The sequence below is a fragment of the Ailuropoda melanoleuca genome, chromosome 13 (assembly GCF_002007445.2).
Source record: "Ailuropoda melanoleuca isolate Jingjing chromosome 13, ASM200744v2, whole genome shotgun sequence".
NCBI classification, from domain to species: Eukaryota; Metazoa; Chordata; class Mammalia; order Carnivora; family Ursidae; genus Ailuropoda; species Ailuropoda melanoleuca.
In genome coordinates this window covers 33,242,747-33,266,712 of record NC_048230.1, presented here as the reverse complement: position 1 = coordinate 33,266,712, position 23,966 = coordinate 33,242,747, and the positions used below count along the sequence as shown (strand labels likewise).

The 23,966-nt window shown below is 37.7% G+C and overlaps 1 protein-coding gene across 6 annotated transcripts in view; it reads right to left on the bottom strand.

Moving 5' to 3' along the window:
• Positions 1-23,966, bottom strand: part of CEP112 (centrosomal protein 112) — a 402,227-nt gene that overhangs the window by 294,557 nt on the left and 83,704 nt on the right. For all 6 annotated transcript variants that reach the window (XM_034641416.1, XM_034641414.1, XM_034641415.1 and 3 more), the window contains 5 exons: positions 20,227-20,370; positions 6,025-6,179; positions 5,586-5,715; positions 4,682-4,774; positions 3,899-3,958 (listed from right to left, as the gene is read on the bottom strand). In XM_034641416.1, coding sequence (XP_034497307.1) covers positions 3,899-3,958; positions 4,682-4,774; positions 5,586-5,715; positions 6,025-6,179; positions 20,227-20,370 — 582 coding nt within the window. The remainder of the gene's footprint in view (positions 1-3,898; positions 3,959-4,681; positions 4,775-5,585; positions 5,716-6,024; positions 6,180-20,226; positions 20,371-23,966) is intronic.

The window sequence follows — 23,966 nt, the reverse complement described above, 5'->3', positions numbered from 1 at the left end:
TTAAGGGCCTTTTTCGATTTTATTTTTAGTTCTAACCTATATTCCAGATAGTTGCAGTGATAAAGATAATGCTACTGTCAACCCCTGCTTTTTAGTGTATGCAAGGCAGTGAAGAATAATCTGAACTGATCCTGTAATCCTTTCCCTACTCTATATGGTTAATACCAAAAATGAATTTTAATAACTTAAATAATGAAAATACAAACCAAAGAGTCGAAGATACAACATATATTCCCCAACATGAGAGTTTGTTGTAAATAATTGAACTAGACATAAGCACAATTACTGAACATTTACTAAATGCATGTAAACACATGTAAAATATTATGAATATTTTCCCTGGCAACCCAAGAATTTAAGTAATCAAGACAGGAGTATTTGTATAAATAAGAAAGAGATTCTGCTCTGCATAAGGACACAGATACAGGGTGCCAGCTGTGCTGGCATGGGAAGGAGCAGTGAACCGCCACTCACCACACCCACTGCCCGGCTGACTCCACCCCCTCTCCAACTCAGCTTCCCCACAGGAGAAATGCGGGCACTGGGCTGCAGGACTTCTTTCTGTAAGTCTTTTCACTGTGCAATTTCATTGTTTAAAACTTCACTCAAGGCGCATTATCCTCTTAAAGAAAATCATGCCAGTAGTAGTTGGAAAATACAACACAATATATTATGTGTAAAGCTCTCAGGTGTGTGTTTTAAATTATTTTAACCTAATTAAAAGAATGGTAGGGGCGCCTGGGTGGCACAGCTGTTACGCGTCTGCCTTTGCTCAGGGCGTGATCCTGGCGTTGTGGGATCGAGCCCCACATCAGGCTCCTCTGCTATGAGCCTGCTTCTTCCTCTCCCACTCCCCCTGCTTGTGTTCCCTCTCTCGCTGGCTGTCTCTATCTCTGTCAAATAAATAAATAAAATCTTTAAAAAAAAAAAAAGAATGGTAAGTGAATGCAAAACATTGGAATACTATTTTTGATGGTTTTGAACTCCAGCAGACTTTATATCTCATCTGTTACACAGTTACATCAGAGACATTATAAGCAGGTATTTGAATTCTAGCACATTTTAGAATATACATGCTTAACATCTGTCTCTCGAACTTCTTTAGGTAAACAACACCATCCTTCACTCTTTGGTGCCTGTTTGGAAAACAAGCAATAGGTTATTTGTAGGAGGCAGGTGTTTCCTTGCTAGTAAAATCATTTAGCCTAACCATTTCCTGATTTAACAGATTAGGACACTTCATCAAACAATGACATTTAGTTTTACTACCTATTATTTGTTTGATGTTCAAAGATCTTAAGAGCAGGCAACAGCCACTAGAGATCAATAAAAACCATTAGATAATGTGTGTGTGCTTAAATTAGGGACAGCATTTGATGCTGTTTCTCTTACCTCAAAGACAAGTTAGGATCTCTCATGCTGCTTTCTTATTGGCGTGAGGAAATAATGTCACTCAGATGGCATTTCCTCCTCCTGAACAGATACTCAGAACTCAGTTTTCCACCAAGAGTAATTGCATGTGCACACCTGTAACACTGGCTAACAAACAAAAAACCTATACAACCCATTTAGCTACTGACTTCCACAGGGCAGGACTATGTCAGATTTAGGTCAGCTCTCTGCGCAGTCAAAAAGGATATTCCCTGAGGGGGGTACGAGCTATCCAATCTTCAAGGACTGAGATCACAGCAGGTTTAATAAAGAAAGAAGAACAGATGTGAGTGTAAAAGGGGGAGATTGTGGAATTAATTGTAAAACAAAAAGTGACATGCTGAGCAACATTCTTCCAGCACAAATAATGCAACGGGAACAATTGAGCTTATTTTTCTTTTCAAGATTGCTATTATTTTAAACACTTCTTATTTACATTGAAAACAATTAACACACTTTAACTAGTTACATTATTAAAAAGCTAAGGCCAACTGATACTTTGTGGAAAGGGAAAAGTTGTAGTTAGGATGCCTAACACAAAGAATTTAGGTTTGCTCCCTCAGCAAAACAGAACAGGAGTGGGTGGAAGGCTGCTGGATAGGGAGCAACTGAGCTCTAACGTTCTGTTTCTCGGGTGTGTCTGCCAGGCAGAGGGGCTGATCCAGAAACTTTAGTGTTCTTTGTGGCTAACTAGCCAAGAAAAGACAGTGGTAGAAGAAAGACAGTCTCTCCAGCTCTGTCTCCGTATCTAACAGTCCTCAGTAGGGCTTACAGAAGTTTGGAATAGCGACACATTCTTTTACAATTAGTCAGTGCATGCCTTTCTCTTTGCTACCAAACCCTCTCCCTATCTCACAGGTACCCAGATACCATCTCAGGAAGAGGGGTGACCAGAGAGTTTAAGGAGCAGGAGGCCAAGAAGGTGTTCCTTAACGAACAGGAAGCCAGACATCTGTCCAAAGAATGAACAATGGACTAACAAGGACACCCAGAGGATGCCTTATACAGTGGGGGTAAGGCTTCTGATAACGTATGGTCTTCTTCTAGTAAGTCAAATATTTATGAAGCTGCATGACTCAACAGTAAAAACTAAAAAAAAAAAAAAGTCTTTATTCCAATGAAAGCAATATTTCCCTCTCGTTCAGATATCATTTTGTAGACATGAAACATTTTAAGATCTTGCACTGAGACTGTATTAAAACATCAGCAAAATAAAACAAAACAAAAAAACTTTAGCAATAAGAAAATTATAATTTTAAAGGGCATGTATTCAGGTCAATACATGTCGGTAGACATACTCACTTTTCCAAATGACAGAAACATTCTTCGTAGACATTAAGTTCCTGGAAGGCAGACGCTATGCTAATTCATCCTTAACCCTCTCCCCCATCCCAGCACCTCGTATGATACCTTGCCCAATGAAAGCATTTAATGAATATCGGCTGAGTGACTGTACAGATAAGTAAGATGAGATATACAAAGTGTTTTAAGAATGTTGTGCTGCAGGGTGCATGGGTGGCTCAGCAGATTAAGCAACTGACTCTTGGTTTCAGTTCAGGTCATGAGCTAGGCACTCTCTCTCCCTCTCCCTCTGCCCCTTATCCCTGCTCTCTCTCTCTCTCACTCTAAAATAAATAAACAAATCTTTAAAAAAAAAAAAATAAAGAATGTTGTGCTACATAACCTGTTTAATTTTAATTTGTATGTATTTAATTATTGAAAGGTTAATGTTTTACTCATTTTCCATTATGTGAGTACTTTACAAATGAATTAATTTGGTTAATATTACAACAGTAAATAATTATAAAAGCAACAATAAAACCTTTACTATTTCAACTATTCTTTTACTTTTCATGTCATATAGCAAACAACAAATTCAAAACTGAAGTATAAAAGTCACAAACCTATAGAACTCTGCATTTTATTGCCAAAGGTGTTAAATTATGTCAATAAACCCCCAGTTATTACTAATAACAGGGATGCCAGCATATGCAGAATTATTCACTGTTCCAAATGACAAGAAACAATTATTAAAGAAATTTTTAAGTAGTAGACAATTCTTTAATTGTTTTATATTCTTTGGTTAAATATGAGCATTACTACACATGTGATACAACAGAATACAAACAGCTCCCCTTCCATCAATTGCATCATATTTTTAAACTGGTAGAGAAAATACATAATTTCAAAGTGTTATTATAAGAGGTTAACACCATAATAGTCTTCACTCATTAAATATAATACAGAAGGGGTGCTTTTATATTGCTACAATTCATAATCAAACTAAAGAAGCTGTTTATAAATATGAAAAATGAAGTAAAATTTGATCACTGGCTAGCTGAAATCAACTTAAGAAATCAATGATTCTTTAAGGGCCAGAATGCATGGCTTCATAAAAACCAGCCCTCATTCTCAGTTGCTTCATTGGCCATTTTAAATGTCTCACATATCATACAAAACATATTACCTTTTTTTCATAGGTGCGTTTTAAATGACTTTTCTCCATTTGAAACTTATTTTCTTGATCCTGTGAATAATAAATATTTTTATTGTACTTACAGTTGCTATTAGAGTCAATACAATTTGTACTCTAAGGAAATAAATTGATCTACCTGATGACAAACTTTATTTAAGTTTTGCATATGATTACAAGAGCCCTATGTGTCCAATCTTCTTAACTACAAATAGAAACGAAGAAGCTTTGTGTGAGGGCAGAACAGAATACCTTAGTTATCTGAAGACGTTCCTATCTCTAAAGGGTCTACTTTACAGTGGAAGAGAACTTTTCTGGCCCTTACGATTAGGTTATTACTTAAAAGTAACCAACTGACTCAATAGAGAAATAATACATTTAAAGTTATATCATATGTCAGTCTTTGGCGATTCTTGACCACTAGGGAAAGGGAAAGATCTAGAAGATGTGAAGGAGAAAGAGAAAGTTTGAAGACTGGTAGAGAGTAATTTAAAGGGAGGAAATTATTCTAAAATAATAATGTATTTAAATAAGGTTTATTTTTTGAATGAATCAAAAAAGATTATTCAATAAAATTATTGTTCTTTATTCTCTATATCCCATTAGCATCTACTTTTGTTAAAATAAATAAGATGTAAAATGATACAATGCAACAAAAGAAAAAAAATGGCTACTTGTATGTCTGAGGATTTTCTTAATTGACTCTCATTTATACATATAATCAAGAAAAGGAAAGGAGAGTTTTAGCTCCTGCTCTGTATAAAAATACAGGCTCACCCTTAGTTGTTGCTTTCTTTGAAGTTCTGATTCCTGGAGCTGCTGTTTTAATTGACAGATGTTCTCTTCTAGTTCTTTAATCACACCAGATGCCTACAAGAATTTTAAGAATAATGAAAAACAGTACCATCTTAGAACTTCTGGTTGAATAGATTTACTTTTCCCCTGATTGAAGATTTAATCAGAATTAAAATCATCTATAAGTCTGAATGAAAAATATTTTTTTAAAAACTTTAAAAACAAATCTTTTAAAGTCAAAATATAAACTAAATTCTGCACAGTACTTAAAGTTACAAAAATATAATAATGATGTACAGATATTGGGCATACAGAAAACCTTCTAAATTTTAATTTTAAAAGGAAATCTACTGGAATACTTAATTCATGAAATAGCAAGTAATTGACTACCTTAGAATTGTAGCTATAGGATTCTCTTTGTGGAAAGTTTCAGTATCTGATACAAAAGTGTGTGGGTGCCAAGAAGGGTGTCTATGGGTTCCTGTATGTATGTGATAGGAAAGCTAAAGCATGAACCAGATTTCAAAATAATAATAATAATGTATATAGTTACTCTACAAAATGCATTATTGACACAACTGAGCATTTCTACTTGAATTTTCTTGTATGTTTCCTCAATTTAAAAATTTTCAGTACTTAAAAGGATTAACTTATAGTGGAATTTAGTTTATTAAATCTTTATATTATGCCCTGTATTAGACATTCAGCATTATCAGTATTTTAGATACCAATAAAAACTCTTAAAATTTCAATTATTTCAAGAATAAAGCAAAAAATAGACTAATTTCAAATGCCAAATAGTTAGCTTCCACATGGCTATCTATGGCTCTATGCTGAGCAAGGTAACTAACTACTTTGTGTGGCTACATCTGCCAGCATACAGTACCTTAGAAGCTGAAAGAGCATGCTCCTTTTTCAGAAGGCTTATATCAGCATCATATTTGGTTTGTAATAGTTTCATGTTTTGTTCATAATCGTTTACAAGATGATCTTTCTCTTTATGCAGTGTGTTGCGCCTAAAAGCAATAAGAGAATAAAATATACTTCTAGTACATTTAGAATCAATATTTAAAATGAAATTTTTGAGTGAACCAAATTCAATGCATTATATTTCAATCTATCAAGCAAGTGTCCACTTTTTAATGAACTGTTCTTAAATGTTATGCTTCTTAAATAAGACTTTTAAAATTAACAAATGGCAGTATTTATGCTAGAAACATCCGAAGGTTAAATGCACAGGTGTGATTAATTTTGGTAAATAATTTTGAGAGTTAATATCAGTACTTTACAGCCACATCTGATAGATATCTGACTTCAGACAATACCTTGCCTTTACTTCTTGTAATTCATTACATGTTATCTGGTAACATCTTTCAAGTTCCAGTTTTTCTTGAATTAATTTCTGTTTCTGTAAGTTACTGTTTTCTGCTTCCCCAGTCAGCTGCTGGACACGGGACTCCAGTTCCTTGACCACTTGGTTCTGAAAGAATAGGTCATGGTTAGGAAAGCCCCTGACTGACTTTATAACACTTCTGTATCATTAAATAGCCTGAAGAAAATATATATACCCTATTAGAAATAAGAATACAGAAAATAAATGTATCATAAATCATACTGGTAAAAATTAAACCAACCTTTAAATCAACAAGATCTTTAAAAAAAAAAGAATGCTTTCTCCCACAAGAGTAAGACCATCATGTTTATATCCTTTTAGCTATTCATTCACTCATTCAACAAATATTTACTGAATCTGGTACTATTGCAGGACCTAGGGACAAACCAATAAATAAGAGAGACGAAGTCCTTATCCTCACGAAAGTTACATTCTCTTTATGCGACTATTAATAAATGTATATTTATTAGGTAAGTATTTGACAATGTTCTTTACTCTTCACTTGAAGTTCTAGAAACTTCCTAAAATCATAAAAATCAAAAAAGTAATATTTTTAATTAAAATTTTTATTGATACACACATTATCACATTAGTGTATAAAAATATTTTATTACATAGTTGCAATATTAGTGAATGAAATTTTTGTTTCTTATTTTTATTTACTTACCATTTTATCAAAAGCACTGCATTTTCCAAAGTCTCCAAAAATCATCATATAATTAAATCATTTCCTTATTATTTGATGTTTAAGTTATTTGAATTTTTCATCTTTATAAAACTAGATCAATGTGTTTATGACTAGGTACTTTATCTAAAATTAGAGTAAGCAGGCAATAGCTAGCTGAAGGGACAACTGATTTTCATTTTAACAATTACACTTCCAGTAAGTGTGAGCAATTAGAAAATGTTAGGATGATGGTCCGATCAATTAGTATCTTTTTATACTCATTCTAAGATAAATATTTAAAATAAAGTTCAAGCATTAAATAATATTACAACCCCAACATTCTTTATTCATTCCATCCTTTCTTCATTATAATACGAATTTAGGTATATAATTTAAATTTCGGAAGCAACAGTTTCTGAATTTGAGGAAGGAAAATAATTATATCTAATGTAAAAACATGGTATATAGATATGGTAGATAGAAAATACATACAATTCCTAGCTCAGAGTCTGACACATATCAGATGCTCAGATTTCTTCTCCATGGATCCTATTCATCTGCCTCATTATTAATGATCCCTCTGCTTTGGGAGCTCCTTTTAGAAGATAGTTCAATTTTCCAATACATATTCTAAACTCTCCTTGTTTCCTAAATATCGATTGACTGGAAGAAACAAAGAAAAGAATACATACTTGGCCTTCCAGTTTTAAATGGTAGAATAAAAATTATCTTTATTCCCTCTTCTCTTGGAAATTACCCCAAAGAGACAAGATATACTAGAAACAGAAATGAAACTGTCTTAATAAACCCGGGGAGAAGAACTGCTATCTGCCTGTGATGGAGTAGCTTGCAGCAGATCTCACTTGCACTGAGAAAAGGCGAAAAACCCAAAAGACACCAAGAAAACGTCAATTTTAGGCATAGAGATCTTCCAAGGCAGCTAGGACCTAAGGGCCAGAGAAAGAAACCTTGGAGAGATGAGTCAACACTCTGTAAGCTGCTTTCACCTTTCAGGCATTCCCCAATCTTGGAGACTGAGGGTGACGCAAGGCAATTACAGCAGGGGGTGGCCTAGGCAGACAGGACTTGAGGAACCAATATCCCTGATGCACATAGGAGGGGGCTCCACACAAGCAGTTTTCTCCTCAAGGAATTTCCCAAATTCCTAACATTTACAGGGCAGACGGCTAGGAAACCAAGAGAAAATACTCTGAAATGCAGACTACAGTTTTCGGCAGTGTCACTGTACTTAGGAGTAAAAAACTGGAGATTATTCAAGGGTCTTCCCCTGATAACATCAGAGACTTTCACCTCCAACTGTGTAGATGGCCACAATAGGAGCGGAAGTGAATCCGAGGTAGAACAAGGACTGCAACCTGGCCTTGAGTCACCTCGGTCCCTGAATGAATCAAGGGGAGCTGTCTCCACACCAGACGCCTCTCAGAGGTTAGGGTGGCACCTCTCTGGAGGAAGATAACATCATCCAGAGCATTCACGCAATGTCTAGCATTCAATCAGAAAATACCAGGCAAGTCAAAAATTAGAATCGAGAGGGAAAAAAAAAAGAAACACGCAGAATGGTCCAGATACTAAAATTTAAAAATCTATGAGGAATATGTTACATGACTCAAAATACACGAGGAAGGTCTGCAAAATGAAATGATGATCAAATAGAAATGTAGGAATACTCCAAGAAAGCATGACCCATGGCTGGAGATCTTAGAAAATATCATCAGAACATAGTTATCCAAACTAAGTGGGATGCAAATAATCTGTTGCTTGGTTCAACAATAACATCTATGCAAGCTGGAACTGTAGTATCTCTGAACCCAATCTGACATGAAAGAATAAGCAGGAAAGTCTGGGCTAGGTGAAAAATCACACAAAGCCACATTCACAGGAAGCAAGTTATGAATAAGGTCAATTCAGGGAAAGAAATAACAGTATGAGATGACTTACAGCACATGTAGAATTATAAATGCAATAGTGAGTTATTTGTTTTATTACCATCCTGCATAGTAAGACAGTTATTCATTTTATTATTTTTAATTTATTGTTATTTTATTTTTATGATATATTTTTAAGGCATTTTCCTAACACTCATGGTGTCTTACATAAAATAGACCCAAAGTAAGTAAAATAAATTTAAGGGAAAGCATACAGACATATACTAAAATACCTTAAGGACAACAATATTTAGGCAAAGTAACCTTTTTAAAACTGAATACAAAGAATTGAGAGGATAAAAAATAGTAGAAGCCTCAAAATGGGCAAAAAGTTAAAAAAAAAAAGATGCCATCAAATCATTACTTTGCAGGCTGTGGCGACAGTGTAGAGGGGAATTCCGTGTAGGGAACAACAGGATCAAGGAAGGAACGAGTAACTGTATAGTTAATGACAAACGGATTACCTTGTGTGCAAAGAATACCTTCCCACATCGTGAACTCAAAGGTGGCACCCGGAAGATGCAGTTGGAGTTCTTGAATGGGCATGGCTTATAAGCAGAAGCTATAATAGGCATTAGGTCAGTAATTAAAGTTCTCGATCATGGGTAAATGGGACAAACTGCATTTGTGGGGTATGGAACAAGAGGAGACAGGGAGAGCAACTAGCAGGTTACTAGAAGGGTCTTGGAATGAGGCAACAATGGCCTGAACTCAAGTGGTAGCTGTGGAAACAGAAGGGAAGAGAGAATCCGAGAAAATTTTTGTAGTAGTAAATAGTATGATTAAGTAAAATACCAAGTAAAGGAGATGACAAGTGGCAAGAATTAGAAATCTTCCAGGCTCAAAATATAATATGCCAAGAGAATTATAACACATTGGGAATCAAGAGAAAGCTCAGCAAAGAGTATTATTTGGGTAGGAAATAAAGACATGATTTTCAACAAGTTACATATTAGGAAATTAGAAAATATCCAGTGGGCCTTCAGTTATGCAACTGATAGAATAAGACATAAGGACTGGAGATACAGATGTTGGAATTGTACATACAAACATTTGAAATCCTACCAAAAAAAAAGTAGAAAGGGTTAGTAACTCAGCAACAATTTATTTATTTATTTATTTTTATTATTATTATTTTTTAAGATTTTATTTATTTATTTGACAGACAACCAGTGAGAGAGGGAACACAAGCAGGGGGAGTGGGAGAGGAAGAAGCAGGCTCCCAGCAGAGCAGGGAGCCTGACATGGGGCTCAATCGCAGGACTCTGGGATCACGCCCTGAGCCAAAGGCAGACGCTTAACGACTGCACCACCCAGGCGTCCCATCAGCAACTATTTAGACTGGCAAAAAGAGTGATATATTTTATCTTATTTCATAAATTTACTGAAATATGACAAAAGGATGTACAAATCTTAAGTATACGTTTTAATAATTGTTTACAAATTGAAAGTACCCATGAGCCATTACAAGGTGTAAACATTACCAGCCATTCTGAAGCCTTATTGGCCATCCTCTCCACAAAGGCAACCACTACTCCAACTTTCATCACAAAAAAAATTAACCTTGACTTTGTTGAGCTTCCTATAAATGGAATCATACAGCACTCTTTTGGGTCAGGCTTCATCATGCATATTGTAAGTCTGAGAGATTCATCCATGTCATGGGGTATAGCAGTAATTAAACCTTTTTCATTGCTATATATAGTTTTACCCTTGTGTGAATATACATAAAATAATTTATCCATTTATTGATGGGTTGTTTTCAGTGTCTGGCTATTAAAAATAATGTTGCTACGAATATTTTATGGCACATATATATGCAGTGATTTGTTTTCGTTATACTTCTTGCAGTGAATTTGCAACTGATTTGAAAACTATGCCCAGGCAAAACTCTGTAAGTGAATACTTATAAGAGCTCTATTCATCAATGCCAAAAAACTGGACAGAAACAAGATATCCTTTAAGAGATAAATGAATAAACAAACTATGGTACATCTATATAACTGAATGTTATTCATCAATAAAAGGAAATGAGTTTTTAAGCCACAAAAACACATGAAGAATCCTTAAAGGTATAATTGCTTAGTGAAAGAAACCAGTCTGAAAAGGATATATACTGTATGATTCCAATTATACGACATTCTGAAAAAGACAAAACTAGGCAAACAGTAAAAAAGATCAGTGGTTCCCAGGGATTCTAGGGAGGGGGGCAAGGGATGAATAGAGTAAAGCACAGGTGGTTTTTTAGAACAGTGAAAATATGTATGACACTATAATGATGGATACGTGAGAAGATGTATTTGTCAAAGCACATGGAATTTTAAAGCACAAAAAATGAACAGATGTTATGCAAATTTAAAAAATAATTTAAGAATTGGGGGGATCTCAGGAAGAAATACAGACTGTGACAAGAGAATCTACTTATATTACTAATACATGAAAAAACTCACTGAAGGGATGGGGAAAAGGGGATAGCTTAAGCAATTTTAAAATGGGTGGCGTCTATAAGACCAAAAGCAAAAAATAACTGCTCATAAGCACTGTACTCAAAGTTGGTTCCCATGGGGGTATGGATTAATAACTCTGATACTGTATACATGTATACGGGAATGGAACAATTAAGTAACAATGAAAGAGGACGGTGGAAGCCAAGTTTCCACTGCTGGATTAAGAATTTACAGATACACCATGGCAAGAGGCCAGAACAATCCATGTGGTAATCTGAGTTACAGACATCAGTAAGAAATTATGTTTAGATGGATACAGATGATTACATATAGAAATGTTTATAGAAATGCATATATACGCAAGTTAGGATATGCACATATACTCCCTTGCTCCGTCAGTAACTAGGGGCATAAAAGACACCCCAACAGTAATGAGCACACCTAGCACACAGATCTTGGTTTCTAATACCTTCTCCATGGTATCCACATTGATGGGGGTATGTCTAAGGGGCACCGGAGCCCACTGAAAGAGTTCCCAATGGCCAAAGCTAAACAATTTGAGCAAAAAATTGAAGGAATATTGGATTATAACCCAGAGTATAAAATAAATTATATCCCAAGTCCATACTGATATAAATAAATGATTCAATAAATGAATAAATGAGAAAGAAGAGACAAATCTCCCTCCAGAAAAACTTCAAACAATTTATATAGATACTCCATCCTCAAGCATGGAGAGCATAACTCCCTACTTCTTAAGCATGGGCTGCACATAGTAACTTTCTTCCAAAGAGGACAGTATGGAAAGGTGGGGAGTAACTTTAAGGTGAAAACCCTAACAAACACTATCTCAGCCAGGTGATGAAGGTTAATATCAAAGTGATGTCATTGGGGCACCTGGGTGGCTCAGTTGGTTAAGGGTCTGACTTGATTTTAGCTCAGGTCATGCTCTCAGGGTTGTGAAATGGAACCCAGCGTCGGGCTCTGCGCTCAGCACAGAGTCTTCTTGTCCCTCTCCCTCCCCCCACTTACATGCACTTTCACTCTCTCTCAAATAAATAAATAAAATCTTTTTTTAAAAAAAGTGATGTCATTAATTTCACATACACTGATATGACGTGATGAGAACAGCACTGCACCTGTGGGATCCTACTGCCTCAACCCAGAACACCAATCTAATTGTAAGAAAAACATGAGACAAAATGCAATAGAAGAGCATCCTACAACATGCCTGACCCACATTCCTCAAGACTGTTGAGACCATAAAAAACAAGGAAAGCCTGAGAAACTGTCACATCCAAGAGTAAACTAGAGACGTAACAACTAAATGTAATGTGATGTCCTGCATGAGATCCTGGACAACAGGACATTACATAAAATTTAAGGAAAACTGAATAAATTATGGAGTTTAGTTAATAATAATGTAACACTACTGATTCATTTGTTGCAACAAGTGGGCCAAAATAATGTAAGATGTTAATAAAGGAAATTGGGCATGGTATATGGAAACTGTGTATTATCTTCTCAAATTTTCTGTAAATCTAATACTGTTTTAAAAAAAATTAAATCTACCTTCTCTTAAATGTTCAGTTAATTCAAAATGATGCACTGGTGTTACTATCTGGGGGTTTCTTTATAATTATGAGGCTGGTAGAAGAAATGCTGGTGGCAACTACAAAATGACAAAGTCCAGCCATCTCAGAGAGGAGATGAGTTGCTCCATGAATTATCACATGTCCCTACTAACAACAGTTAATAATGGCTAAGAAAATTCTCAGGTGTCTAAGGCCCTTTGATACTCTTTAAGGTTGGGGTTCTTAAACTTGATACAGGTCCATGAACACAATTCAGAGTGTCAGGAAATTAGAATGGAGAAGAAAACCTCATCTTAATTTTCACTACCCTAACTGACCTTCAGCATTTCCCTTCAACTAAGAATATGGTCAACAAACCAAGGTAGTATCATATACCACAGATATTTTTATAGTCCATCACAGTTTGGGATAATCACTAAATATTGTTTATCTTCATCCTTATTAATAAATTACAATGGTTATCAGGTCCACTGCTAAATCTTGATATTTATTGCATTAGTTCAGAAATATATATATTACTTTATCATGACTTTGATTTATTAATATTTCGATAACTGTAACTCAATAAAATTTCTTCATAGACTTCACAAGATTGCCATTGGGATCCATGATACAGAAAAAGGTAAAGAATTCCATTAACTGAGCCTAAAATCACAACAAAGCCATCCACAGACTTTCAGTGTATCTAAGCATTGATATGAATAGAGCCCTATATTTTACAGCTGTCACCTCCTCAAGCATCTAACAATTTTGCTATAATTTATTAATTATAAGTTCTAATATATTGTTTTAAAAATTCACTGTTTACATGTTTTAATTGTGAATTTCACACAAGAAAATCCCTGCCAATACCAAAAGACATAAGTCTAACAATCTACACAAGTATCTGCTTACAACAAATGGCAATGAAACAAAACAAGACTCAACCAAAAAAAAAAAAAAAGAAAAACAGAAAAAGAAAAAGAAAAAGCCTGAAAGAACAACAAAACCAAGAAACTAATTCTCAGCGACAGTCCTGTCTTTCATCTTAAGCCATGCCTCGAACTCTACCTTATTTAATTATTAAATCAGGAGCTGCTCAGCAAGATCTGTCTAGTTTTGATGATTCTTAAATTCAATCCTGCTGACAGACTCTGTCCATTTTTCTCTATATTTACTGTTACCTAATGACAAGGTCTGAATGCTAATTTTTAACTTCAACTTTCATTAAAAATAGAATGAAGTTTCTCTGACAATGACCGTTTGGCTCCAAAGCATCACTTTTCTTTATATCCCAAATGTATAAAAATTAAAAATTCCAGTGTGAAAGATCCTGCTCTTATATTATTTAATTAATAAAATACAACTATGGAGTCAACATGTTAGGCAATCAGTATGTTTCACAAGTTTCAACTTCAAAATTATTACGTTTAATTCATGTTTGCAAAAATTTAGGATGTTGAGATGACAAAAATGTATGTCAGATATAAATTTGGTGTTCGTTCATGACTTTGGATACATCATTGTATTCATTATCCACCAAACAGATTCTTGAATTTTTTTTTTTTTTTACCCAATAAACCTGATCCACCTCTAGCCTTTCGCATGGCACTTGAGAGCGTCATCATTTGCTGACTGATACCTCTGTCCAAGCCAGCCCCTCTCTTACCTAGACTACAATAATAGCTTCCTCATCGGTCTCCCCGCTCCTGTTCTTGGTCCCACACACTTTTTTCTCTGCACAGGGCCAGAGAGACAAGTTTAAAATATTAGTCAGATGGAATCACTTCCATGTGCTCAACGCATTAAAAATTCAATACAAATATACTAAAAATTCACTGAATTGTACACTTTATTTTATTTNTCAACGCATTAAAAATTCAATACAAATATACTAAAAATTCACTGAATTGTACACTTTATTTTATTTATTTTTTAATGTTTTTTATTATATTATGTTAGTCGCCATACAGTACATCCCTGGTTTCTGATGCAAAGTTCGATGATTCATTAGTTGCGTATAACACCCAGTGCACCATGCAATACGTGCCCTCCTTACTACTGATCACCAGTCTATCCCATTCCCCCACCCCCCTCCCCTGTGAAGCCCTCAGTTTGTTTCCCAGGGTCCATAGTCTCTCATGCTTCATTCCCCCTTCTGGTTACCCCCCTTTCTTTGTCCCGTTCTTCCCCTACCGATCTTCCTATTTCTTATGTTCCATAGATGAGAGAAATCATACGATAATTGTCTTTCTCTGCTTGACTTATTTCGCCTAGCATTATCTCCTCCAGTGCCGTCCATGTTGCAGCAAATGTTGAGAACTNATGAGAGAAATCATACGATAATTGTCTTTCTCTGCTTGACTTATTTCGCCTAGCATTATCTCCTCCAGTGCCATCCATGTTGCAGCAAATGTTGAGAACTCTTTCTTTCTTTTTTTTTTAAAGATTTTATTTATTTATTTGACAGAGATAGAGACAGCCAGCGAGAGAGGGAACACAAGCAGGGGGAGTGGGAGAGGAAGGAGCAGGCTCATAGCAGAGGAGCCTGATGTGGGGCTCGATCCCATAACGCCAGGATCACGCCCTGAGCCGATGGCAGACGCTTAACCGCTGTGCCACCCAGGCGCCCCATGAGAACTCTTTCTTTCTGATAGCTGAGTAATATTCCATTGTATATATGGACCACAACTTCTTAATCCAGTCATCTGTTGAAGGGCATCTCGGTTCCTTCCACGATTTACCTATTGTGGACAATGCTGCTATGAACACTGGGGGGCATATGGCCCTTCTCTTCACCGTGTCTGTATCTTTGGGGTAAATACCCAGTATTGCAATGGCTGGGTCATAGGGTAGCTCAATTTTTAACTTTTTAAGGGACCTCCACACTGTTTTCCAGAGTGGCTGTACCAACTTGCATTCCCACCAACAATGTAGGAGGGATCCCCTTTCTCCACATCCTCTCCAACAATTGTTGTTTCTTGCCTTGTCTATCTTTGCCATTCTAACTGGCGTAAGGTGGTATCTCAGTGTGGTTTTGATTTGAATTTCCCTGATGGCTAATGATTTTGAACATTTTTTCATGTGTCTGTTGGCCATTTGTATGTCATCATTGGAAAAGTGTCTGTTCATATCTTCTGCCCATTTTATGTTTAGTTTATTTGTTTCTCGCGTATTGAGTTTAAGTTCTTTGTAGATCTTGGATACCAGAAGTCAAACTANAGACACATCGACCAATGGAACAGAATAGAGAACCCAGAAATGGACCCTCGGCTCTTTGGGCAACTAATCTTTGATAAAGCAGGAAAAAACATCCGGTGGAAAAAAGACAGTCTCTTCAATAAATGGTGCTGGGAAAATTGGACAGCTACATGCAAAAGAATGAAACTTGACCACTCTCTCACACCATACACAAAGATAAACTCCAAATGGATGAAAGACCTCGATGTGAGACAGGAATCCATCAAAATCCTAGAGGAGAACATAGGCAACAACCTCTATGACATCGGCCAGAGCAACCTTTTTCATGACACATCTCAAAGGCAAGAGAAACAAAAGATAAAATGAATACGTGGGACTACATCAAGATAAAAATTCTGCACAGCCAAGGAAACAATCAAAAAAACTAAGAGGCAGCCCACGGAATGGGAGAATATATTTGCAAATGATGAATTGTACACTTTAAAACAATTTTGTAATATATAAATTATACCTCAGTAAAGCTGTTTAAAAAAAAAAAATCAATTACAATCATCTACACAGCTTTCTCTGATTTGTGCCCTAACTGCTTTTCCTACCACTCCCCCTTCTGCTCCCAGTGCTAGGTCTACACTGCCCCCTTGCTGTTCTCTAAACTTGCCCAATGCATCCCAGTGTGAGGATCTTTGCACTGGCTGTTCCTTCTGCCTGAAATGCTGTTCCCAGATTATCACATGGATTCTTCCGATATTTCCTCGGGTCTCTTTGTAAACGCCCCACCTTCAGAAAGACTTTCCATGACTGCCTTACCGGTGGTAGCACCTCCTCCACCCTATCCCATCACACCAGTGCAGCTCAACATTTTTGTTCTTTTAATTATTGACCCCTTAATTAATGAGACTTTTTAGGTTTTTTTTAGTTGTTCCTTACCATGAAATTTTAATACCCCAGACTTGCTGTAGATAAACTCTGCCTACTGGCAGGTCACAAACCACTATGATACCTAAAACTTCTTTTATCCCAACAACCAACGGACACCCCTTTGAGGACAAAATCACCTCCATTTACAATCCAGGTCTTAAACTGAATTCTTTTTCATCAGAATACTTATCCCTGGACATTTATACTTCTTTATTGGCTGTAACCTGCTCAAAAATGTGAGCACTGTAGACAAGGACATTTCGGTCACGACTGTGGCTCCAGTATCCAGTATAATGCCTGGCATGTTTTTAAATAGACTACATATGTCTTTTGGATTTACTATGCTTTAAATACGGAGGAAGGGGTGAACCTCAGGGTAGAGGGCCACGGAAACTGTTGTTGAGTTGTAGGAGCTCCTTACATATTCTGGACGTCAATACATTACCACATATGTGATTTCCAAATACATATGCTCTGGTTGAAAAAAAGAAGAAAACAAGAGGAGGAGGAGGCCACCAGCAAATGAAAATACTATATATGAAAAAAATATAGTAGCTAAATAAAAGGTGTAATAGACACAATAGCCAGAAGGAAATCTACTAAAGAAATAACTGGTAAGAGTAAGATCAGAATGGAAAACCAGAATGGAACAGAGAATAGGAAGGAAATACAAACAGGTAGAAAGCATAAAATAAGACCTAAGAGGTAGGAACGACCCATCTTTTTGGAGAAACAATGGAAATAAATTTCTCTGAACACAGATTTAAAGGGCTCAAGTAATGCCCAAAAACCCACACCTGGGGACATCACAATGACATTTAACATTTATAAGAGACAAAGATATTTGCTGATGTTCAAAACTGCTCATATCCTGTATACTTATACCATTTTAGGCCACACTTCTCATGTTTTTTCTTTTAGCGTTGCTCTACTATCTTCTGGTATCAAATATTGAGGTGAGAAAATCTGAGGGAAGCTTAATATTTTTCCCTTATAAATGACCCAAATTTTTGATGTTTTTCCTTCATTGGGTGGGGGTTCAATCTGGCCACTCAAAGGATTCTAAAGCGTCTCAAGGACTCCACAGGATGTGCTCATCATACTTTGAGAACTACTGTGGTGAGAAATCTCTTCAGAAAATAACCTCATGTCTTCTGCTAAGATCCCAGGCTTCATAAAGGGGATGGGGGAGGGGATAAAAAGATCTGGTTGTTTTTGGTTGTTAATTTTATCATTAAAAAAGTTTTATTATAGGGGCGCCTGGGTGGCACAGCGGTTAAGCGTCTGCCTTCGGCTCAGGGCGTGATCCCGGCATTATGGGATCGAGCCCCGCGTCAGGCTCCTCCGCTGTGAGCCTGCTTCTTCCTCTCCCACTCCCCCTGCTTGTGTTCTCTCTCTCGCTAGCTGTCTCTATCTCTGTCGAATAAATAAATAAAAAATCTTTGAAAAAAAAAGTTTTATTATAGGACATTTCAAACATACACAAAAGTAGAAGGAAGAGTATGATAAACCCACTTGTGTCCAGCACCCAAAGTCAACATCTAGGTGCTTCTTAAACAAACTTCCTAGGAATCCAATATGTTGAAGTGCCACCTGCACCCCTTCTTCCAGAGGTGACCAGTGCTGACAAGTCCTGAGTCTCTAGGAGAACCCCTGGTGTCATCCAGTTTGCTTGTAGATTTCTTCAGTGCTGATTTAAGGTTCTGCTTTCTTGAACTGGTCACTTTCAATTCACCCACTCCCTTTCCAACTCCAAAAATTTTATTACTTCCAAATGCTCTTTGTCCTTCTGGGTTTATGCCTTTTTCTTTATCCCCTTACTATCATTTTTATGGGAGGGGATGGAGGCCAACACAATCTTCAATCTGCCATCTTCAAGCAAACGTTAATTAACTTCTTGAATTGATCATTTTCTCATTTATATGTCTCTCTTATCATTCTTGCATGTTATATCTTCAAAGATAATATTTAAAAATTATCAGCTCAGGTTGTAATCCTGAGGTCCTGGGATCAAGCCCCAAGTCGGGCTCCCTGCTCAGCGGGGAGCCTGCTTCTCCCTCTCCCTCTGCCCCTCCCCCCCACACTCTCTTTCTTGCTATCTCTCTCTCAAATAAATAAATAAAATCTTCTTAAAAATTTCCAACAACATATATTACACTGTACTTCTGTTATCCTATCTAACAGATAAGGAAAATTAACATGTGAAGAACTCACATGGCATTCAAGCTAGTAAGCTGGGATTTGAACCCAAGACCCTAAAGCCCAAGTTCCAAGTCACTGTGGATCCTGTTTCCCATTTCTTAAATTCTGTGAGATAGGCTGTAGAACTGGTCTAGGGGTCTTGAAGACAAGCCTGAGTAACTGACTCTTGTTCAAAATCCACAGCTTTAAATTCAAGGAAGGCTGGCCTGGGTGGACTGTCAGTGGAAAATGAGAACTGTGTTCTTCCCTAGGACACAAGGCTCTACCACTCTGTAAGGCTGCATCGTATATCAGGAACAAGACTGATGAGGTGTACTTGCCTCGGATGGGAGAAGCTCTGTCCATGTACCCAGGAGCCATGTTTCAGGTATGTATTTCAGGAAATTAGCTAATCTTCTCAAAGTCTGAAGATGCTCACTCTCTGAGACCTGTCCTCTGCAACCAGGTGCTCCCTGAGGTGACTCTTGATGGGAATCCTTCATCCTTCCTTAGAGAAAGTGACTGGTCTCTCTGCTGTGTACTCTGGTAACCTCTTTCTGCATCCTCTCAGGAAGGGAACTAGGGTTTACCCATGTGATATCTGGGTCTGGTCTCTCAATCAGTTGAAATTAAACAGAAAAAAGGAAGGAAGGAAAGAAGGAAGGAAGGAAAGAGAGAGAAAGGGGAAGGGAAGGAACAGGGGAAGGAAGGAAGGAAGGAAGGAAGGAAGGAAGGAAGGAAGGAAGGAAGGAAGGAAGAGGGAAGAAGGCAGGGAGAGAGAAAGAGAGACAGAGGGAGGGAGAGAAAGAGAAAGAGGGAGGGAGGAAGGAAGAAAGGAAAGGAAGACAAGGGGAGGGAGGGAGGGAGGGAGGAAGGAAGGAAGGAAGGAAGGAAGGAAGGGTCTCTAGATTGAAAGTCAGTAAAAAAAACAAAAACAAAAAACAAGAAATAAGATTTGTAAAGGCTTCTGAGGGTTAAGGGAAAAAAAACTGGCACTGAACAACCCAGAGTGAAATCCCATAGCAGACTTCAAGAGACTGTCCATTGCTGCATATAATTTTGTAACAAGTCAGAAGGTAAAATTTTTTTTAATTCTATACCACATTTATTTATGCACTGCACACATCGAGGAAGCATGGAGTCATGGAGATTAACAGTATAGTTACTAAAAACGGCAAGAAAAGGGGAAAAAAGACTCACCGTGGACTGCGTCTGTGCCATGTATTCACCCTCCATTTTATTCAGACGCACGTTTGTGTCCTCGAGCAATTCTTGAATATTTTCTGTGTGCCGCTTTTGAAGATCAAACTTTTCCTTTTCCATTTCTGCGACGGCACTGTGGAGCTACACAGCGAATTCAAGAAGCGACTCCATCACTATTATTATAGAAGAGGCTACTATGCAATTCAGAAAAAAATGTTTTCCCATATGCCTCTATTTATTTGGTGAGCTGAACAATAAAAGATATAAAACTCATACAATAAACATTCCAAGTAAAGAGATTATATAGAGCATAATTATGAAACAGTTTTTTTCAGGGCGCCAGGGTGGCTCTGTCAGTCAAGCAGCCCACTCTTGATTTCGGCTCAGGTCATGATCTCAGGGGTCGTGAGACAGAGACCTGCATCGGACTCCAGGCTCAGTGGGAAGTCTGCTTGAGATTCTCTCCCTCCCTCTCCCGCTGCCCCTAACCCCGCTCTCTCTCTCTAAAATAAACAAGTAAATCTTTAAATAAAAAAAAAAGGAAAAAAAGAAACAATTTCTTCTTGACTTCCCTGAGCTGAAAATCTTAATGAATAAACAAATATTAAATGGAATTATCCACCTCAGGTAGGAATAGTAAATAAATCACACAGATAACACAATGCCTTGGCTGAACAACACTAGTATTTGCCTGAAACCAGGAAACAGAAATATTTATAATACTGTTATTGACTAGGAATATGATCTCACTGTCAGGATTTTCATCTCATTTGCACAAAATTTTGCACAAGAGTAGTGTTAAAAATGCCTTCCCCTTCACCCTCACCCCTGACAAGGAACTTTTTTTACTCATTTCATAAACTATACAAAAACAGACTTAAAGGTGGCATTTACAAATCAAACGGAAAGAGTTCACTAAGTAGGAATGTATACCACATGTCCTCCTGTATATAGGTCTTTTTAAAGTTATGTATCTACTGTTTAAATGGATGAAGCACCAAAATATCTATGTAACTAAGGTAAAGAAAACACGGTTCAGAGGATAGCTTCCAAAGGGAGTTAAAAATCTGCTCCCAGCCTGGGGATATTCCTTCACTTATCTTAATGGGAGTGAAATTCTGAGTCTAACTCCTATCCCCACACCTAACCCCAGGCTCACTCAATAGGTGGGGAGCAACGAAGTCCAGAAGGGTTTAAAAGACAGATTTGATTTCCCATTCATGAATAGGAGAGACAAGGATATAACACATGCGTAGAAATTCGGTTTTGACTAGGAAGATACTGAACAGGGAAAACCCTGAGAAATGATGGGAACTCGAGGCAGAATGTGGGCAGTAATTATGCTCATTATTGTCAAGGGCCCTAAGAACTTTTCTCATTTCTAGCTGAACAGAAAACGTGGAGATGGCTCAGTAATGGCCACACAAAAGAAAACCCTTGGGTTTCACAAATTTCACATATGCAGTTTGGGCTATTTTTGAGTGGTCCCCCAAATCCCTGATACGTCTATTTTGCCAAAGTCTGTTTCAAACTGGTGTTATGTCTGATATTCAGAAGTCAGTCACTTAGCGGGCACATGAATGTGGCCAAGCCCTCAGCACCTAAATTTCAGAGCTATTGACTGACCTATGTAGTAACTCTGACAAAGTGATCGGAAGGGCCACTTAGGATTTTGTGGTTTTACTCATGTTGTAGTGGTTTCTTTATGCCTGTGGTCTCCCAGAGGTTCTAGGACATATGCCTACTGAAAGCTGCAAGTCTACTGCATCTAGCAGTCTGCTGGTACGTCGTGGCTTCTCGGGTGCCTCCCACCACTGATTTACAAGGGCACTGTGCCTGCTGAAGCCAGAGGAGTGTCTGTAAGTCAGCCAGAGGAGTGTCCGTAAGTCAGCCTGAGTTATCTCATCCAGGGAACTTAGAGTTAAGACTTCAGGGGTAAACATGATCCTGGCAGAAACAGGTACGCTCGAATTTGGCTGACACGTCTGAGGATCAAACAGTGTATGTAGTCTAATAACCTGACTGGAGATGACTAATACTCAAGTATTCATCCGGAAATTTTATTAGTATCTACCATGTACCAGGCACAATACATCACTGAGAGCTTTCCCAGACCTAGGAATCAACTGGAGTCCAGGTAACTTGGTCTGGGAGGCTTTATAGGGCAAACATTCCCCTCGGGATAAACTGTTCCAGCAGCAAATATTATTTGTCATGCTCTGAAGTACAGACCTTGCTGGGGCTTATTAAGCCATCAGGATGCCACCCAGGGCCCTGATAATGAGGAGATCAATCCATTTTTTAGCCAGGGTTTGGCAATGCATACATGGGATCCCAAAGGCCTTCCCAGCATCCTACATATGGGTCTTTTGCCTGGACATTTGACCATGTAGATGCCTCATGCTAGAAGGGACCCAGAGAAACCAGGAATCTGTCTAAATAGATGGAGAAGTACTGTAAAACCCCACAGGTCAGGGATGCAGCCACTCCAGAAAACAGTCAGGTAGTTCCTTGAAATGTTAAACACAGAATTACCATATACCCCAGAGATTCCACTCCTAGGGGTACCCCTGTGAAATAACAGAAAATACAGATTCTGGCACAGAGCTAAAATCCCTGTGACGTGCTCAGCGATAAGAGCACTAGAAGCATCTTCCGTTCTAACATTTGGTCTCTGACCCCAGTTCCTGGCCCAGAGCTCCTAAATCCCTTAGAATTTCCTGGGTGAGAGGAGTGTGTGTTGTTCTAATGAGGTGACTTTGGTTGGGCTCTTGGACAGCTTCGGGATGGGGGCTGGTGACCTAGACAGTCAAGCCACATGATTAGAAGCTTATAACTTTCAGCCCCACTCCCCATCCTCTAGGAGGGGGAGAGTAGTTAAAGATTAAGTTTACCATTGCTCATGCATGCGTAGTAAGGCCTCCCTAAAAATCCCAAAAGTTTGGGGTTTAGAGAGATTCTGGGTTGGTGTACACGTGGAGGCACTCAGGGACAGGGCACAGAAACTCTGTGTCCCTTCCCACATACCTAGCCCTGTGTATCTTTTTGTCTGGTTATTATCAGCAGCTACTATTATATCCTTTATAATAAGACAGTAAATGTAAGTCATGTTTCCCTAAGTTCTGTGAACTATTCCAGCAAATCGGAGAACCCAAGAAGGGGTTTCGTGTTACTCCTATTTATGTCTGCTTGGTAAGAAGTACAGGTAGGGGCGCCTGGGTGGCACAGCGGTTAAGCGTCTGCCTTCGGCTCAGGGCGTGATCCCGGCGTTATGGGTTCGAGCCCCCACATCAGGCTCCGCTGCTATGAGCCTGCTTCTTCCTCTCCCNAAAAAATAAAAAAAAAAAAACTTAAAAAAAAAAAAAAAAAGAAGTACAGGTAACAACCTGGGACTTTTAATTGACATCTCAAGTGGGGACAGTTTTGTGGAATTTAGCCCTTACCTTGTAGGATCTGACACTAACTCTAGGCAAATAGTATCAAATTTAGTTGAATTATAGGGCATCCAGTTGGCATCCAAGAAAATTGCTTGATATGTAGAAAACCCATGTATCTGGGAGTCAGAGGTGTTACGAGTGTATGAGTGAAGGAAAACACAGGCAATGTTTTTTGCCATACAATAGCCAAGAGAAATGAAAGTATATATCCACACAAAAAGTCATACACAAATTTTCATAGCAGCATTATTCATGATATCCAAAAAAATGGAATCAATTCAAATCCCCATCAACTGATGA